Below are 16,423 nucleotides of genomic sequence, written 5' to 3' on the forward strand. Positions count from 1 at the left end.
GACACTAAAATGATCAGAGGATGAAGCAGCTGCTTTGTAAGTGACTAAAAGAGCTGGGACTGCTTATCAGTTTACATTAGAGAAGCCTAGGGAAGAATCCGATGTGGCTTCCACTGTCAGAATATGGCTTAAGAGTGTTCTGAGCCAGCAGAGTACTCCTGTGTGTAATGTTCCATTTGTCCATAAAACAGACATTTTTTATGCTTTAACCTGTATTGCCCAGCACACCAATGTACAGACAAAAATACCCCATTAGGATGTGCTGTGTTCTTGCCATTCACGTTACACAGCTGTGATCAGTGAAACAATGAAGGAGCACTCACCAGTCTGTTTTCATCGAACACTTCAAACAGGAGACGATGATTGGTTGGGTTTACCTGTGAGAAAATTAAAATATCACTTTAGGTTTATTCACTTGATAACAACACTATATGGGTGCTAGTTCATACAACGATTAAACCAAGGCAAACAGAACAGGACTAACAGGTCTTAGGGAATTTTTTAGTTTTACTTAAACTGGAGCACTCAAACAATTTGTTTCTAAACCCTACGGCAATTAGACCCAGCCTACCAGGGAATATTCAAGGCTCTTATTTACTGTGCTCAGTGCAGGACAGCTACCACGCCTCTCTGTCTACAGACAGCTCTGAAGAGAGGCCAAGCTGCACGCAGGCTGACAGCAGTCTGGAGATGTCCCAGGGCAGCACCCCAGCAGCTTCCCCCTCAGGTATACCTCAGTCTGTGCCGCACGCAGGGACCTCGGTGGCGAGCACAGCGGCACAGCTCGCCTCATCCACAACACCTGCAGAGCTTCCTTTCTCTCCCCTTCCCTGTGCAATCGCCATAATGGTCATCTCTATGTAATTTGTCCTCTATGCTATGGGCAATGCATTTGAACCCTGCCATAGAAGGCTCTCTTAAGGTAGCAACTTTGTGGTAAAATGACAGTATTGAAGCCCAGCTGCACTGCGGGCAGCTGCTGGGGTCACCTCTGCAAGGAGGGGATGCAACTATCAAGGACCACTGGGATGAAGATGGAAAGCCTCCAGGCAGTCAAAATGAACTTAGTGTCAAGACAGTTCCTATTGACTCTGCACAGCTTAAAGAAGCAACTCTGAGTCCGTATTTCCCACTCATGAGTTATTACACAAATGGAAACATTAGATAAAGACAATTTTCAGAGATTTAAATATTTATTAACCAGTTACAATCTAGAAAAACTACTCGGTACATGTTTAAAAGTCAAAATTCTGTTCAAACCTCAAAAAAATGTGTATTAGCAATAATATTGGTGGGAACTATTTAAATGATCTTATTAGCAGGACAGTCAAGTGCTAGGGCTATAAACAAAGTTTGACAGGATACCCATTTCTAACAATCTACAATGACAACATCTGTTCTCAAGCAGCTGTTTAAGATTAGATGTTAAACCACTGAAATTTTACCTAACCTCCTTTTGTGAAAGCTACAGCTGCAGTAAAATTAAGCCATTCTTCCTCAGAAAAATACTTTCAGCAAGTAAATAAAGTTATCATCCTTCTCATTTATACTATGTTGGTTCTGATAATAACAATTTTAACCCCCTCCTTTCTCATTTTCAAATATGAAGTTGTTTTTTCTTCTGATGAGAACTCACCTACTAAGGAAACTGTATCGTACAGTTTTTGGTGAAACAAACTTAACTCATTTTAAGAAAGATCTAAATAGATAGAAGTAAACTACAAGAAAAAAGCATATTTTGATTTATTTTGGCAAGTAATATGAAGGTCACGATAAATTACTTTTTCAGTATTCCTTCTCTACATTTGTATTTCATTATTTTTAGCCATGATAGCTTGAATTTCCTACAGTTCCCTAAAATATTTCTGATAATTTGCCACCACACTAACATTTTAAGACCACAGCAAAGATCAGGACAAGCATTTTTTTTTATTATTTTTTTTTTTTAAGAAAACATGCACAACGACAACAAGCTTCTTCCCAACCTTATAAAACACCACGTGATAAATCATACACGTTATAATAACTGCAAGTAAAGGGAAACTTACTCTAAAATAAAATTCTTCATTCCATTTTGGATTCAGTGTCTGTAAAAGAAATTAACATTAACACACTAAGATCTCCTAAGGTTTGCACTTTAGCAATTATTGAAATGTGCATGCAAATCACAATTTTCTAGGAAAAAAACAAGGAGAGAAAATAGCATGTCATAACAAAATAATGCAAATAAAAATATTGCTGTCAAATGATTTAGAACTTCTCTACTGAGTAAACCACATGTGGGAGGATATTTGAGTCAGATGATCCGAAAATAGATATTAAGCATAAATGCTGTTCTGTGAGTAAAAGGGAAATCACTGGAAATCTACAGAAACAAAACCTTCAGATATTTCATTCTCCACATTTATTTACATCAAGACAAAAAATACGCATTTTTTAAACACAAGGTCAACATTAGTATTGCAAAGATAAGGGCAGTCACATTATATAGATTAAAAAGAAAGAGAACAAAAGGAAAGGTTGTGTCCTTTGAACAGGTACTGTACTCTTCTTAATCTCCTCCAAGACTGGAGGATTATAGTTTCAATTTAATCATTTGAATAAGACATTCAGAATAAAATGTGTTTCATTTGCAATCTGAACGGAGCTCAAGCATGAAATCATAAATTGAAGTTTAAAAATCTAGAACTACAAACATTAACAATTTGTGCACTTCAGATTTGGATAAATTTAAAATCTAGTACGATATGTCCAATGGCTTTGTTTTCTTGCCAAACCATTCCCTCATTCTCTCACACAGCAGAGATTTACCAGAAGAGCTGATGGTAGGAGTTGGCTCTACACCCACCAAAATTTTATTAGAGCAGAAGGACAATCTTGGTTGTTTCTCTCGAACTGCTCGATATAGACGCAATAGATCTATCACGTCCAGGACACAGTGGCTCACGCACTTCTGTGCGCTAAGGAAACGTGAGTCAGTGCACAGCTCAGCATGCGCTCGGGTGCCACGCAATGCTGACTCTCATAAAGCCCCTTCCCCTGTCAGCGTGGGCTGGATCTCAACCCGACACACATATACACATATTGTACAACTGATAATCAAATACTGAAGCTTAAAAACCTTGTTCCAGAAGATTTAAGAACTATAGAAAGAGAAAGTGAAATAACTCTACAAAAAGAAAGATGTAATAAAAATTTTCAACCTCTAAACCTTTATAAGTGGTTATGCAGGTGGTTAAGGTTTGTACTCACGTTAGATGTGGATCCTGAACAACTCTCTGATTTGGGGCAGGAAAACATTTCACAAAAGAAACAACCAGCGATCACAGTGGTGGAATAGGGGGCAGAGACACTTTCAGCTTTTTATTTTTCTTTTTTGTACTATATGGGCAAAGATGTATTCACTCAAACGATGAAGCAATATAGGAAAATGTTATGTTTCAAATATTTGTATTCATTCACTGTGGCTGCTCTTGGCAACAGAGCCTTTGCATGTAATTTAGCAACTAAATTTGAGGGCACTACTACCGATCAATAATGCAATGATTTTGAATGCCACTTAACCACAATTACAAATTTCAGGGAACGTGTGATGTATTAGGAAGCACAAGCTTTAGTAAATGAACTGGTGACTGTTACCACCTTTACAAATACAACAACTGATAGGTCAAGTCAGAAAGCGCAAACACTAGAATCACAGCAAAGGAGAAAACCACTTGTAAAGAAAGTCTCCAGAAATAAATGGATGAATAACCACTTCAGAAAGGATATTAGCAGGGAAACAACAACAAAAAGACTCATCAGCAAAAAGAGCTATATCCTAAAAAGGGCAAGTATTGTGGAGATAAAGAACTGCCAAGAGTCAAGCTGAGTTAGATCTTCCACAGGATATTAGAACAAACACAAAGAAAGTTCTTCAACCATATAAATAAAAAGAGAACAAGAAAAGAAAGAAGAGATGCTACTAAGCAATGAAGCTCTCAGGGGAGACCCAACACTTTTAGATGTAGGAAATTGTGTGTTTAACACTATGGTAAAGGCAGAAAGCTAACAGGGCTCAGTAGGAAGACACTGGTGTCACAACTGAAGTAGAATTGGAGTCTTCAAAGCTCAACACAGTCAAATCAAGGAAACTGAATAGTCTTCATCTGGACTTTTGAAAGAACTGACATGTGAAATCACACGCTGAGTAGTAGCAAAAATTTTGAAGAGGTCATACTGAGCAGCTTAAAAATGGCAAAGAGTTCTTTTACTACAGAAGGAGAGCAAAAGAGCACTTCTAGAGAGTCATTCAAAACAAAGCTCCAAAAGGAAACGCAAGGCTTTCAAACGCCACAGCTGGACTAACTAGACGTGTGGAGGGAGGTAAACCAAAACAAACAGCCTCAGAAATTCAACATCCCTACATCACGACAGATGCATCCAAAACTCTTCCCTGGTAACTTTATTTCTGCGGAGTAAGGAAACATTGTAGGTTTAATCCTGCTTGGCTGTAACTAAGCACTTCAGGAGGCTAGGCCCAGCTGTACAGCAGGACACCTATCAGATAACTGCGCTGGTAATTTAAAAGAAGAATAAAAAGGGGAAACTGCAGTCCCTTATGCCTTCTTATAAGCACTCCTGCAAGCCAGTGCACACAGAAATTTACCTGTTCGAGTGAGGAAGACAACAATGAGTAGAAAAATAAGGAAGAGGTGAAGGGTTAGATGCCATCACATTAAAAGCTGCAGAGTAGGAGATAATCAGCAGTGTGTTTCAAAATCACTCCTGGGAGTGACTTTGTTCAATATTTTTTCCTTAATAAATGCAACTCAAAATGAAGACGACCTACACGTTTGCTATTCATGAAATAAACACACAAGTTGTATGTTGCATAGGAAGAAAACTGCTCAGAGGGCAGACAAGATGAAATTCAACAATTCAATAATGAAATGACTGACGAGAAGTTTCCAAGGATGAGTTAACATTACTATTACGGAAACAACCGGGAGAGTCCAGACTAAGTGACAGTTACAAGAAACAGTGAAAGAAGGCAGATGCAATCCTAAGAGTACATCATCATCATCTCGCCCTCAGCCTTCTGCACAGAAGTCCAAGTGCAGGCAAACACTGTCCTTTTTCTCCTTCCTAGGGCAGCACAAGGATCCCTGAGTTTACCACCTTCCCTCAGAGAAACAACACAATGCTTTTGCAACTTCACTACAGCTTTTATTTATGGTAGCCTTCTCAGAAGCTCTTATTCTCCTACCTGTCACACACATCCAAAGGTGGTAATTATCATTTCAGCAATAACATTATAACCTTATTTCCAAGCCAATGCTCTTATTTCAACTGCTTGTAACTTTTGCACTACACTTCTATAGCCACCAATTTTCAGGCATTTAGGAGCCAAATATGCCATCTCTTTAGTACTCATGCTTTTACACTAGCAACACCCTTCCAAATACAGGCAATGGTATCCGAGTAAGAAAAAAAAAAAAACATAAGGCAATCTGCTTTGACTGTAACACCCCAAGAAAAAGTGCACTGCTACTGGAAGAAATGAGACATTTAATAAAGCTCTGGATGTGATCACCATCTTTTCCTACAAAGCCAGGGGAAAAAAAAAGCCTTATCCATGCCACACTTCCTCACCTCCCCACCCCTATTGCATGGACTTGCTACAAAGCATCTCTCCCCCAAGCCAAAGGACCCTTGCACCTCCATGACCTGTCCCACATCCCCTCTGCCATCACAACAGTCCTGCATTTCATCCAAAGTCACAAAACAGCTGAAGTCAGAAGGGACCTCTGGAGGTCATCCAGCCCATCGCAATTCACACCACCTCGTGTTCAAAGTCTTTCCTTCCACTCAAGCGAAAGGTGAAAGATCAGAATCTTTCTCCCACCTACAGGCATTTGCCAGCTAGCAGAAGTTGCCATGCTATTTTAGGAGAACAAACAAGTGCTACAAGGACCGGACTTGGCTGTGACAGGATGAAAGCCATCATTTTTCAGGAATGCTGAAGCATCCATTTTCAAACAAGCCCCCAAAAGCTAATGCACAGGCTGTCAGTAGGGTGTAACCTTTGCAATGTAAGAAAGATTTTTCAGTACACAGATACTGATGTAACGGTTTCTTATGAATACTGATGTTCCATAATAAAACAAAATCAATCCCACACTTCAGAGAGAACACACCATTTGATATTATAGCACAATTATAGCCAGGTATTATGCAGCCTGCAAGCGACCTATCTAGCCTACGTGTTTTCCATTGATATGACTCCAGGACCAGGAGGCAGGCCTGTGCAAACGTGTCCCACAAAAGGGCATGACAGCATGCCCTGCCTTCTACAAAAATGAGGTATGGGAATCATAAGAAAACCTCCCACATACTTACATAGAAGTGGCTATAAATCTTGAACTTATTTAAGGAAACAAAAAATGTCACAATCCATGTTGTTACTACACCAGCTAACTTGGTACTGCTTTTCAGAAAAATTAGTGTTTTTCTCACAAACTTTACGCAAAACTAAGCTAGACAGGCTATAAAGAAGGTATTTTACAGAAAGAATATATGCAAAAATGCTATTATGAAACAACAACAGATCACACGCACTGAACTCGCATGCCTTTGTTTTCTCATTCTGGTTTGAAAGAAGAATGGGTTATTGGGTTTCTATACATGTACGTGACAAGTTAAGTGTTGTATCACATTACAGAAACAGGTTCAGGTGTTCTTAGTGTCTCCAAAACAATGAAATAAAGAAGTATATACATACCTTTTTAATAGTTTTTGTCTGCACCAGGGCAAGTTCTCTGTTCTCATCTGCTACATACAAGGAAAGTTTCACGTAGGGGTCACTGCAAAAGAAGAGGTCACATTTAATGGGAATTTCACAGCCAAATGTAATTTCAATGTAAGTTTGTCATTTAATGGGATAACAATAACAGCTAAATAGTTTGAGGAAGTGTTTTTACTGAAACCAATTTACTGTAACAAGCTACGGAAACACTTAAAAGATGTGTTTGAATATGCTGACTTCCATACTGACCACAGCATTAACTTGCAACTTTCTCCCATTGCTGTATGCAAGCACGTGCTGTTTGTCCACAAGTTCTGCCCACCAGCACTAGCAAATGATTCAGTCTCCCTTCAAATACTGTTTCTAAACACGATGAAGCATAGTGACCATCAAATTTGCAGCCATGGGGTATTCTAAGCTTTGCAGAGCAGCAAGCAGAACCACCGCTACAGCTAATCCTGTTGAAATTTATTTGGGGACGGGTCTTGTCCACAGCATTGTAGCAGCTAGCACAGATGAGTCTGGCTTCATATTTTCTTCCCCCCCGCTCCCTTCCTCTTATCTGAAGGAGAAGGAATTAAGGAATGAGACGTGCATATTCCAGAGGCCATACAGCTCTGTATGTCAGATGTCTTTCAGACATAGGCTGTGGCACTAAAGGAAGTCACTGCCTTCACCAAGCTGCTCATCCCTGTCACTGTGCTGCAGGTTTGCTGTCCTCCAAATCTGCATTTCCTAATTTCTCTCAGCAGGGAGACAGTAGCTGCCAGTATAGGGTAGTAGCACTACTACCACAGAGCAGTAACCTCTTGCACGGTACAGCCTCCTAGCACCTTCTCTTCCCGCAAGGAAGAGCATTCTAGAAGAAGGGGGAGTTCAAGGATGCAGCAATCTAAAGCTTTTGAAGAAAGGATAGGCAGCAGACGCTGAGATTACCAACTAATTCATTCAGACTTGCAGAGACTCTCTCAAATACATCTCTGATACTTCATAAAACTGAAAAATAATTTTTTGTCAGTATTACTAAAGAATAATCAGCATTTGAGTGTTCATTATACTAGGAGTTCAATTTACTTGGAAAATAACACTGCAGAGTGAAAATAACATACGAATAAACAAGATGTTGTGCAGGTTTATCGTATCTGTTGATGCACATAAATGCACCTACTTAAACTGCAATTAAATTCATCATTGAGCGCCAAGGTCTGACAGGAAACAAAGCATCACGGTGATTAAAAAGAAATGCTACCACCACTCGGAATTGCTTAATGTACCATGCCACCTATATTTACTGAGAAATACCCTATTACAAGAAGCAGCAGAAACCAGACGTTCATCGAAGTAAATCATACGCTTTTCAGCTTTGATAGACCAGAGTTAACACCATTTCTTCAAAATATCCAACTTCTACTACAGATTTTTTTTTGCAAGACTTTTGTTTGTTTAACAAGGGAAAAACAGGTTTCTTACAAAACTGAGTAAGAAAATTTAGCCTTTCCTGAACTATTGACCCCTCAGCCTGCTCTAAAACAGCCAATGAACTGTACAAGTTTCCACTCCTGAATGCGAGCTGGGAGTTTATCTGAACGCTTAGATCTTTACAGCTATTTACTCATGGGCAATCACTTCTTAAAAAAAGCACGTAGCCTGACAGATGCCGAAGTGCTGTGAGCCTGCCCAGCAGTGCACCCAGCTCTGCCCCAGCTCCTTGTTCTGGCCCTTGTGCTGCCCCCATCTTCAGTGGGGAACACCTCCGGGTGGAGCTACCCACGGGTATAGGTGAGAGGAAGAATTCGAGTCAAAAGCAGCTGTTGGGGGGAAAGGAGAAGGAGGTCACCTCTCAGCCCAGTCAGCACTGTGGCTCGGTCCAGTGGAGGCATGCTAGTAGCTGCTGCTTCAGGAGAGACAGAAGGCACAGCAGAGGTGGGAAAGAGCATCAAGAGGAAGGGCAGAGGAGTTTCTTCCCCTTTCCTTGCCCTTCCCTTTTCTAAAGTCATCTTAATGTTTTCTAAAGTCTACCTGACTGACTTTGTCAAATTAAACATTGCAAACAGATAGAAAACAGCCCTTGGTAGAGACATCTCTAAGCCACATGAAATGCAGAGCCAGCTTGGTTTTGGTCTTTAAGCTTTTTTTTTTTTTAAAAAAAAAATAATAACAAGCATTTAAAAATAAACAAGCAAACTTAAAAAGAGCATAAGGACACAAATAAAAAGTAAAGGATGAAAGAGCTGAGATCCACCACAAGTTTCTTATCCAGAGGCTGTGACTGATGGGATTTGCTGACAGCTTACAGAGGAAGCGGCCTCAGTCACGCTGCCTGCGTTACCTGCTGCTAAATCGAGCACTTCATTCACAGCCTGGGAAGCTGCAGCTGCCTCAACAGATCTGACAGTTGACATTTTTTTCCTCTCCTTTGAACCCATCATCTGTCCTAAAGAACCATGAAGCTTCCTGTGTAAGGAAAGCTTTTTGTGGCACTGGAAGTGAGGATAAGAGCACCAAACTCACCGAGCAACAGCGGCACGGACAGCATCCCAGGCACAGACTGCAGCTTCCCAGCCAAAGTCTCCCAGAAGGATTTGGCTACCCGAATAACTGCCACGCTCACTTCTGCTTGCTCCATCAGAAAATAGGAGGACGTAAGTAAGAGATACCAAAGAGCACTGAGTTTATAACCACTTCATTTCTCCACTTAGAAGTAGCTGCCGATAAGAAACGTTGCAGCCTATTCTGCTTCTCCCACCACGTGGCAGCTCCAGCTAACTCAGCCCCAGCGTGCAGCAGATCACCTCAACCCTGCCTGCTGCTGCTACACCGGGGCAGTCACGCTGAGCCGGGAGCTCACAGAACAGACGTACCTCCCAAACCATGGCCGTGGGTGTCTTCTGCATCCACAGAAAACAAGGATCAAGACTCCTGTGCATTAACTTTTTTCAATATTCAATATCAACATGTTGGTGTACTCCTATAACATACCATTTAAACTCCTGTTCATCATAAATGAAGGCTCTTTCTATTGAACTCTAAGGCTGCCTGCCAAAACTAGGGAAAAAAGAAAAAAAAAAAAGAAGTATTTCTGGGCAGAGGATATCAGGGGTACTTAAACGACTCCATAATGAAAACACACGAGGCTGTGGCACTATTTTCAAAAAGTAACTGCTGGCAAAACCTATGCAAATACTCTGGTCGTGAAAACACAACCATATGGACTCAGCGCTAGAACACCTGTTCTCAGATACTGAACAAGATGAAAAGCAAACTAAACCAAAATCTTTTATAAGCAAAAAAAAAAAAAAAAAAAAAAAAAAAAGCAGCCCCCAGCCCCTCTCTGGGCAGCCTGGGCCAGGGCTGCGGCACCCGCATGTAATTGCCCAGCTTCATATGAAGATTTGGAGCTGCCTCAGATTCCTACAGATTCCACTGAAACAGAATTGCCCCCAAACCCAATGTGGTGTTCACATCTCTGTCCCAACTAAAAACTCTTTGTTTTGCAATTTCAGTTTATCCATTCAGTTCTGGTCGGTAGAGATCCTGAATACACCTGGACAGGGCATGCACTTGAGACAAGAACGTGAATCCCAAGATGCTGAGAACACTGCACGTTGGTCATTTCCATGTCATTAAGCCCGCAGTGCATCGTTCTGGCCCTTTTCCCTGTGACTTTACCAGGCCCACTTTTCATGCCAACAGGCAGCACGGACACAAAGCAACCCATGCAGGCTTTCCAAGGCAGTCACCATGACCAGGATTAAGCCAACTCAAGTGGTCAAGCACACACAATAAAAGCTTGTCATTTATTGTTTCCCACACACTTGTAATTCTCCACAGTGATCTGCTAATGCTTTTAGGCAGCAGGCCTCTCAACACAAAGCCCTGAAACACGCTTTTGTGCGCACATCAGCTGGCACGTTCGGGCGCATGATGTGACAGTGGGTCAAGCAAACAAGGCGCACTGCTCACTCTGCAGAGCGCTGCTCCCTCGAGCTCCCACAGCACCGCACTGTTCAAGCAGCCCACGTGCTGGTACCCAAAGCAGGGGGCAGGCCTTTTGCTGAAGCACGGGGCTGCTATCCAGGGGGCACCAACGCAGAGAGATGCAGGCTGGATATACGGGGACACTACTTCATAGAGAGGACTCCAGCAGTGTCACGGGGGCTCAGGGCAACTGTAAAGCCTGCGTCTTTGGAGGTCTTGACTAGAGAAAGCCCTGAGCAACCTGGTGTGATCCCAGAGCTAACCCTGCTCTGGGGGCAAGGCTGGACCAGAGACCTTCTAAGGCTCCCTCCGGTCTTACAGTCATACCCAAATAAAAGCATCAGGACTCGCCGATCCCAGCCAGTTTTTAAAAACACATGTGCACAGTTCATGCTTGTTCCCTCCCACCGATGGTTTAAGGGCTCTGTACCCAGCCTATTTCAGCCAGAGCTGAAATTAGCAAAGTCCCTGCCCCAGCTGTAAAATTCCAGATCAGACTGCACACTGCTTGTTAATTTAGATCAACATCTACACAGAAAATGTTAAAACACTTCAATATTCAATATTTTAAAGGGTACAGGTGCTCAATGGACTAGCTTTGTTTTTAAAATTGAAAAAATATTATTGTGTAGTCTGAGTAATTATACTGCAATTTATTCCTTAATCCAGCAGATTTAACCCCTTTCTTCTCCTCCTTGCCGTGTTGGTGCCACTCCCCGGTTTCCAAGCACTTTATTACATTTGGCTCCTCAGCAGCACGTGTTTCAGCAAGCCAACCGTGCGGCACTGGGAGCATTCTTCGACAAATTTCCCAAGTAACACAACAGAGTTTCCAACAGTCATAAATATAATCAGGCAATTCTTTACATCGCAGTTACATAAACTCTTGTTGACTAGAATATATCTGACTAATATTAAACTTCTGGTGTTTGGAAGTCTATAAATAAGTTACAAAGTCAAGCTTTTAAGAAACTTGTTACTTAGAGTCTGGCTCAGATTGCAACAAACAAATAAGCAGTCTAATTTTTAACTGCCTGTAATTCAGAAGATCCTGACGAAATACACGGGTTTCACATCCACAAACTAAAAGTCTCATTTGCCTGAAATGCCTGCAGAATTAGAGCTCTGTTATCAGAGCAAGGACACTTACACAGCCCTATAGGATTCAACATTAATCATACCCAAAGGGTTACAGAAAACTAGAGACTACCTGCCAGGAAACCTGTGCTTGTATAACATTCAAATAAAATCCATCAAAAGTAATTTATATTATAATCTGCCTTTTCATTGTCAATCACCCGATTCCATCTTGAAAAATTAAATTCCAGGGAAAAAACACACATTTTTAAATGTTTGACAAACACACTACTTTTCTATTCTTGTGGCCAAGAAAAGTGCTTATTATTCAACAACGTCTTGTTAAATTTCTAATAACTCTGCATTTGTTATACAACAAAACCGTTACTAGAGAGCACTTACTGTATTCAGCTACAGTGGGAAAGGAGGAAACCATTCATTCCACTACCTTCAAGCGTTCCGCGGGGTTTGCTGCATAATAATGTTAAACGTAGTCCCTGCCAATAAGTTGTAGTTTGCATCTCTCTTCCTGGCATTAGAATCTGTTCAACCAGGAAAAGTCAGAAGTGACTCAAATCGTTAATGTTCATTAGGAAGACCTCCACTTAGTAAAACAAACAAACAAAAACCCTAAAAAAAAAACACACAACACACGCCCCGAGCTTCTGTTGCATAATTAATCCATTGCATAATTAAACCTCAGAGCTGTCTTTTCTACAATAATCTGTGCTCATGCACCAGAAGCTTCTGGTACTCAGTAAGGAAGTGATGATGTGCCCACATGTGCTCTGCACGCATGCCTGGGCTGTGTCCAGCCCCAAAAACAGGGATGTGGAAAAGACACTGACTAGACCAGTAGTGGCCCTGTAATAAGGGTGCCTGCCCAAGATTTTGTAACTCACCCTGAGTCTGCTTTACCTCACCTCTTGCATGCCTCTTTTCCCTGCGCTTCTCAGCACTCGTGGCCCTTGGTGACAAAGACACGCCTGGAACCAGATGGAATTTGGCAGGGTGTCAAGCAAAACCAAACCAACTGTCTGCATCAGTAAAATGCAGTCTGCTGCTCCTTATCTCTACAGCTGCCAGGTAGTACCAGCAGGTTTCCTCAGCCACCACGAGCACATTCAGCCACACCAGGCCTCAGGCAGCTAAAAACAGTGTGTCCCAAATAGAGGGACACAGGTTAATACCTACAGAATGATGTTGGTCTCTTATTCCTGATTATTAATAAATCTTATCACAGAGCAGATGAGAGACATGCATGGAAGTAGCACAACAGAACTTCCTGAGAGCAGTACCTCTACCAGGAAACACTAAACACGCAAAGTAAAAGGAGACAGACTGGTTGAGACTTCTTGGAGAGCCGGCATAATAGAAGTACACACTGAGCAAACAGGTGATGATACCGAAGGATGGGAGGACAAGGAAAGAAGCAGATCCATAATTAGTAACACAGCTACAATAACAAAATGAAATATGAAAACGTATCCCAGAGAACAGACACTACATGTCAAAGGCGTAGTAGAAGCAAGCACTGAAGGAGCTTTACAATGGCAAAGTGCAAGGCAAACCAATGGATTTATTAGGTAATAGCATGAAGATCTATAAAACTGTTCAAGGAAAATCTGCACAAGGACAAATACTTTTCACAGCACCTTTGTACAGATCAGATACTGTATCAATGAAGTGGAATGAAATATATGTGAAGACAAGAGGAAATACCAGGCATCTGTTTAACAGCAGAATTTGTAGAAGTGTTAAAGAAGGGAAATCCTGACGATCCAGATCACAGAAGAGTCAAAAATAAAGACACCTGCTAAGATTACTGAGGAAAACCAACAAAGTAGGTTATAGGAAGCTTCTGTGCACAGAAAGCAGACTTTGATCAGTTTCAAGTTGTCCTCAGCAGATCTCTTCACCCTGAAACTGATGGATAAAAAGGAGGGGAGGTGGGGGCATTAAGACAGAGTATTATTTTCTTGACTTTTATAAGGGAGAAAAGTTCATTCCTGAAGAAAGCATTATGTAAAAAACCTATATGGCACTCCTGGTAACCACAGTTATAAGAAGTGATTTATGAGTACTTTTATTGTGCTCTAAAAATAAGTAGCAAATGAGGCAAGTCATTCCACAGTTCCTTGTCAGCATCAGTCTCCGGCTTGAATCACTGCTGATTTGCATCAGGTTTTAAAACTGAGTGCTAGATAAATTTAAGAGCATGACACTGGGTGAGTAGAATTAAGCCCTTTAAATCGTGCAGATGACATCATGTACCTGACAAATGTTTGAACTAATAATAGTTTTGCAATTTGCTTAGAAAACTTGCCATAGAAACAGTTTTCAGCCAAAGTACTGGTTTTGTGTTGAGAAGAGGGCAGAACATCAAATGCAGAAGCTCAGCAAAATAATTCAGGTAGAAAACTACAAGCCGAGAACTTAACCTGCATGAGTTTTTATCTAAAGCAGTGCTGGTATTAAGAAGGCAATCGTAACGAAGCCTGCCATGTGATAAATAGAAAAAAATCATGGACTTCTGGAAAGCTGTTAAAGCAGCTGATATGTAAGTGAAAACGTACAGCAGCATTCTAGTAGCATTACTGTAATAACTGAAAGTGGATATAGGAACCAGGACAGAAGCCTGGAGCCCAGGGACGACGCAGATGGCAGTTCCTCACGGCCTGCCCCTGCTGCCCCGACACTGGCTGGCTGTCAGACAGGAGCGCAACGCCAGGGACGCCAACAAAGGAAGGTGGCAGGCTGACACAGAAAGCCACACAATGCAAGGTCACTGTGACCAGGAGGCTGCCATCACAGAGATGACCCGATTGTAGCAGCTGGGCATAATAAAGCTACGATTAACGGAACAAAGTAGTGCTGTGATACCCTCTGTGTCCGCGAGGATGCTTCTTGACATGGGAGAAGCAATTTTTTGAGAGAGAGCTGAGAGAACTGAGCCCAGTCATTATCTCACTAGTGACGGGAGATGAATGGGAGTTGATTTCTTGAACACCTATCTATAACGCTCCTCCTTACAAAATCCCAAACTCATTAATTACAATCTTAGCCATCTTGACATGATTTGCCCAAACCTACAGAAAACATCAATACCTGCCCAGATTAGCAGCACTGTGGAGCTGATCACAGTTCTTTGGAGAATAAACTGGAATCCTAAGAGAGTTCTGTTAATAAGAAACGTTCCGCTAATCATAATCACAAGGCAGCGCAAAGTGGGTTTGGCAGAACAACAGCCATAAAAACTTTGAGGTCTTAATAAATCCTTTTCCTGACCTTCTGAAATGCCTCACATATTCAGAATTACCCACTTGTCATCTTTTTACCAACTCAGTATTTATTATTTTCTTAAAGCTTAAGCAATTCTAGAGCCTTCATTAGATCTGCAGCTTCAAAAGGCAACCTTACAGCTCTTCTTATTGGGGAGGACAACAAAGCACTGATTTGTTAAAAAAAAAAATCTCTGCAATAAAAGAGCAAACAGACCTACACCTTTTTAAAAACTATGTTATTTCAGAGTACTGTAATACTGGAGCCCATAAACAGTTTCTTATTTGTTTACTTGAGTCTGGAATTATATTTACTATATATTCTTGAACCAGATTTGAAAGCAGGTCTTAAAGCATCCTCTGACAATGATCCAATTTATTATTTATTTATTTTAAGCCATAAAAGAAGGGGGTAGAGAGCACACGCATACGTGGAAGAACAATGAAACAACTAAGCCCTGCACTGCTCCATTTTTATTTTTACATATGAAAACGCCTCCCAAAGTACAAGATTTAGTACCACTTGTTATGCAAGTGCATGCACGCCAAGCTTCTCACATGAAGGCAAACTTCACATTTCAGAACAGCTGTATTACTTCAAAGGAGACAAGTCTTGCCTGAAATGACAATTTTGCTTCTGTGAGAAATGCATATGCATTCCTACTGGGGCAACCCTTTCCCACCTCTGTTTCACACACACGAAAGGAACTAATCAACAGCTGACATGATTCTGTCTAGAAAAGTACTAACATCTTCAAACATGAAGGCAGAGAATGCTTTTTCTTGAAGCCATATCCAAATTCAATTATTTCCATAATTTTAAGGGAACCTCCACCTGGCTATTGGTCAGCTTTCATCCAACCTTTCCTCCTCCCCATTTACCCAATCTAACCTACCTGTACTGTCCCTAGTGCCCCGTGGTGGAGGGATACCATAAAACCCTTTGTGAGCCACTTAAGGCACATGCCACTCTGTTCCTGTCTAATGCCAAGCTGAATGTTTTAACATTCCCAAAACTATTGACTTTAGATTTATACTGAGTACATCTGCGGGCTTCAGCTCATCACCTTCCCATAGCACAAGGTCTAACAATTGACATGCAGGAGGCAGATCTGCTTCCACCGTTTAGCTTTAACTTCGAGACTCTACAAAAGAATCACTCGCACCCCTTCTGCAGGGAGAAGGAAGCGGCCATCACCCTGCCTGCCTGCAGCTGGCTGTAGCCTCAAAAGCCCTCGGGCAGCCTCTCTGCTGCAGCAGGGCAGCCACCGCAACCTCTGGCTCCACAAAGCACGCCTGA

General features: G+C 41.5%; 1 protein-coding gene across 5 annotated transcripts in view; it reads right to left on the reverse strand.

The window, feature by feature from the left end:
* Positions 1-16,423, reverse strand: part of NEDD4L (NEDD4 like E3 ubiquitin protein ligase) — a 140,227-nt gene that overhangs the window by 68,695 nt on the left and 55,109 nt on the right. For 4 of the 5 annotated variants that reach the window (XM_027446452.3, XM_027446450.3, XM_027446449.3 and 1 more), the window contains 3 exons: positions 6,764-6,845; positions 2,049-2,087; positions 324-377 (listed from right to left, as the gene is read on the reverse strand). In XM_027446452.3, the coding sequence (XP_027302253.1) occupies positions 324-377; positions 2,049-2,087; positions 6,764-6,845 (175 nt within the window). Of the gene's footprint in view, positions 1-323; positions 378-2,048; positions 2,088-6,763; positions 6,846-12,244; positions 12,266-16,423 lie in introns of those variants that run through there. The other variant, XM_021275034.4, reaches the window with a different exon arrangement.

Source organism: Anas platyrhynchos, chromosome Z (assembly GCF_047663525.1).
Source record: "Anas platyrhynchos isolate ZD024472 breed Pekin duck chromosome Z, IASCAAS_PekinDuck_T2T, whole genome shotgun sequence".
Taxonomy (NCBI): Eukaryota; Metazoa; Chordata; class Aves; order Anseriformes; family Anatidae; genus Anas; species Anas platyrhynchos.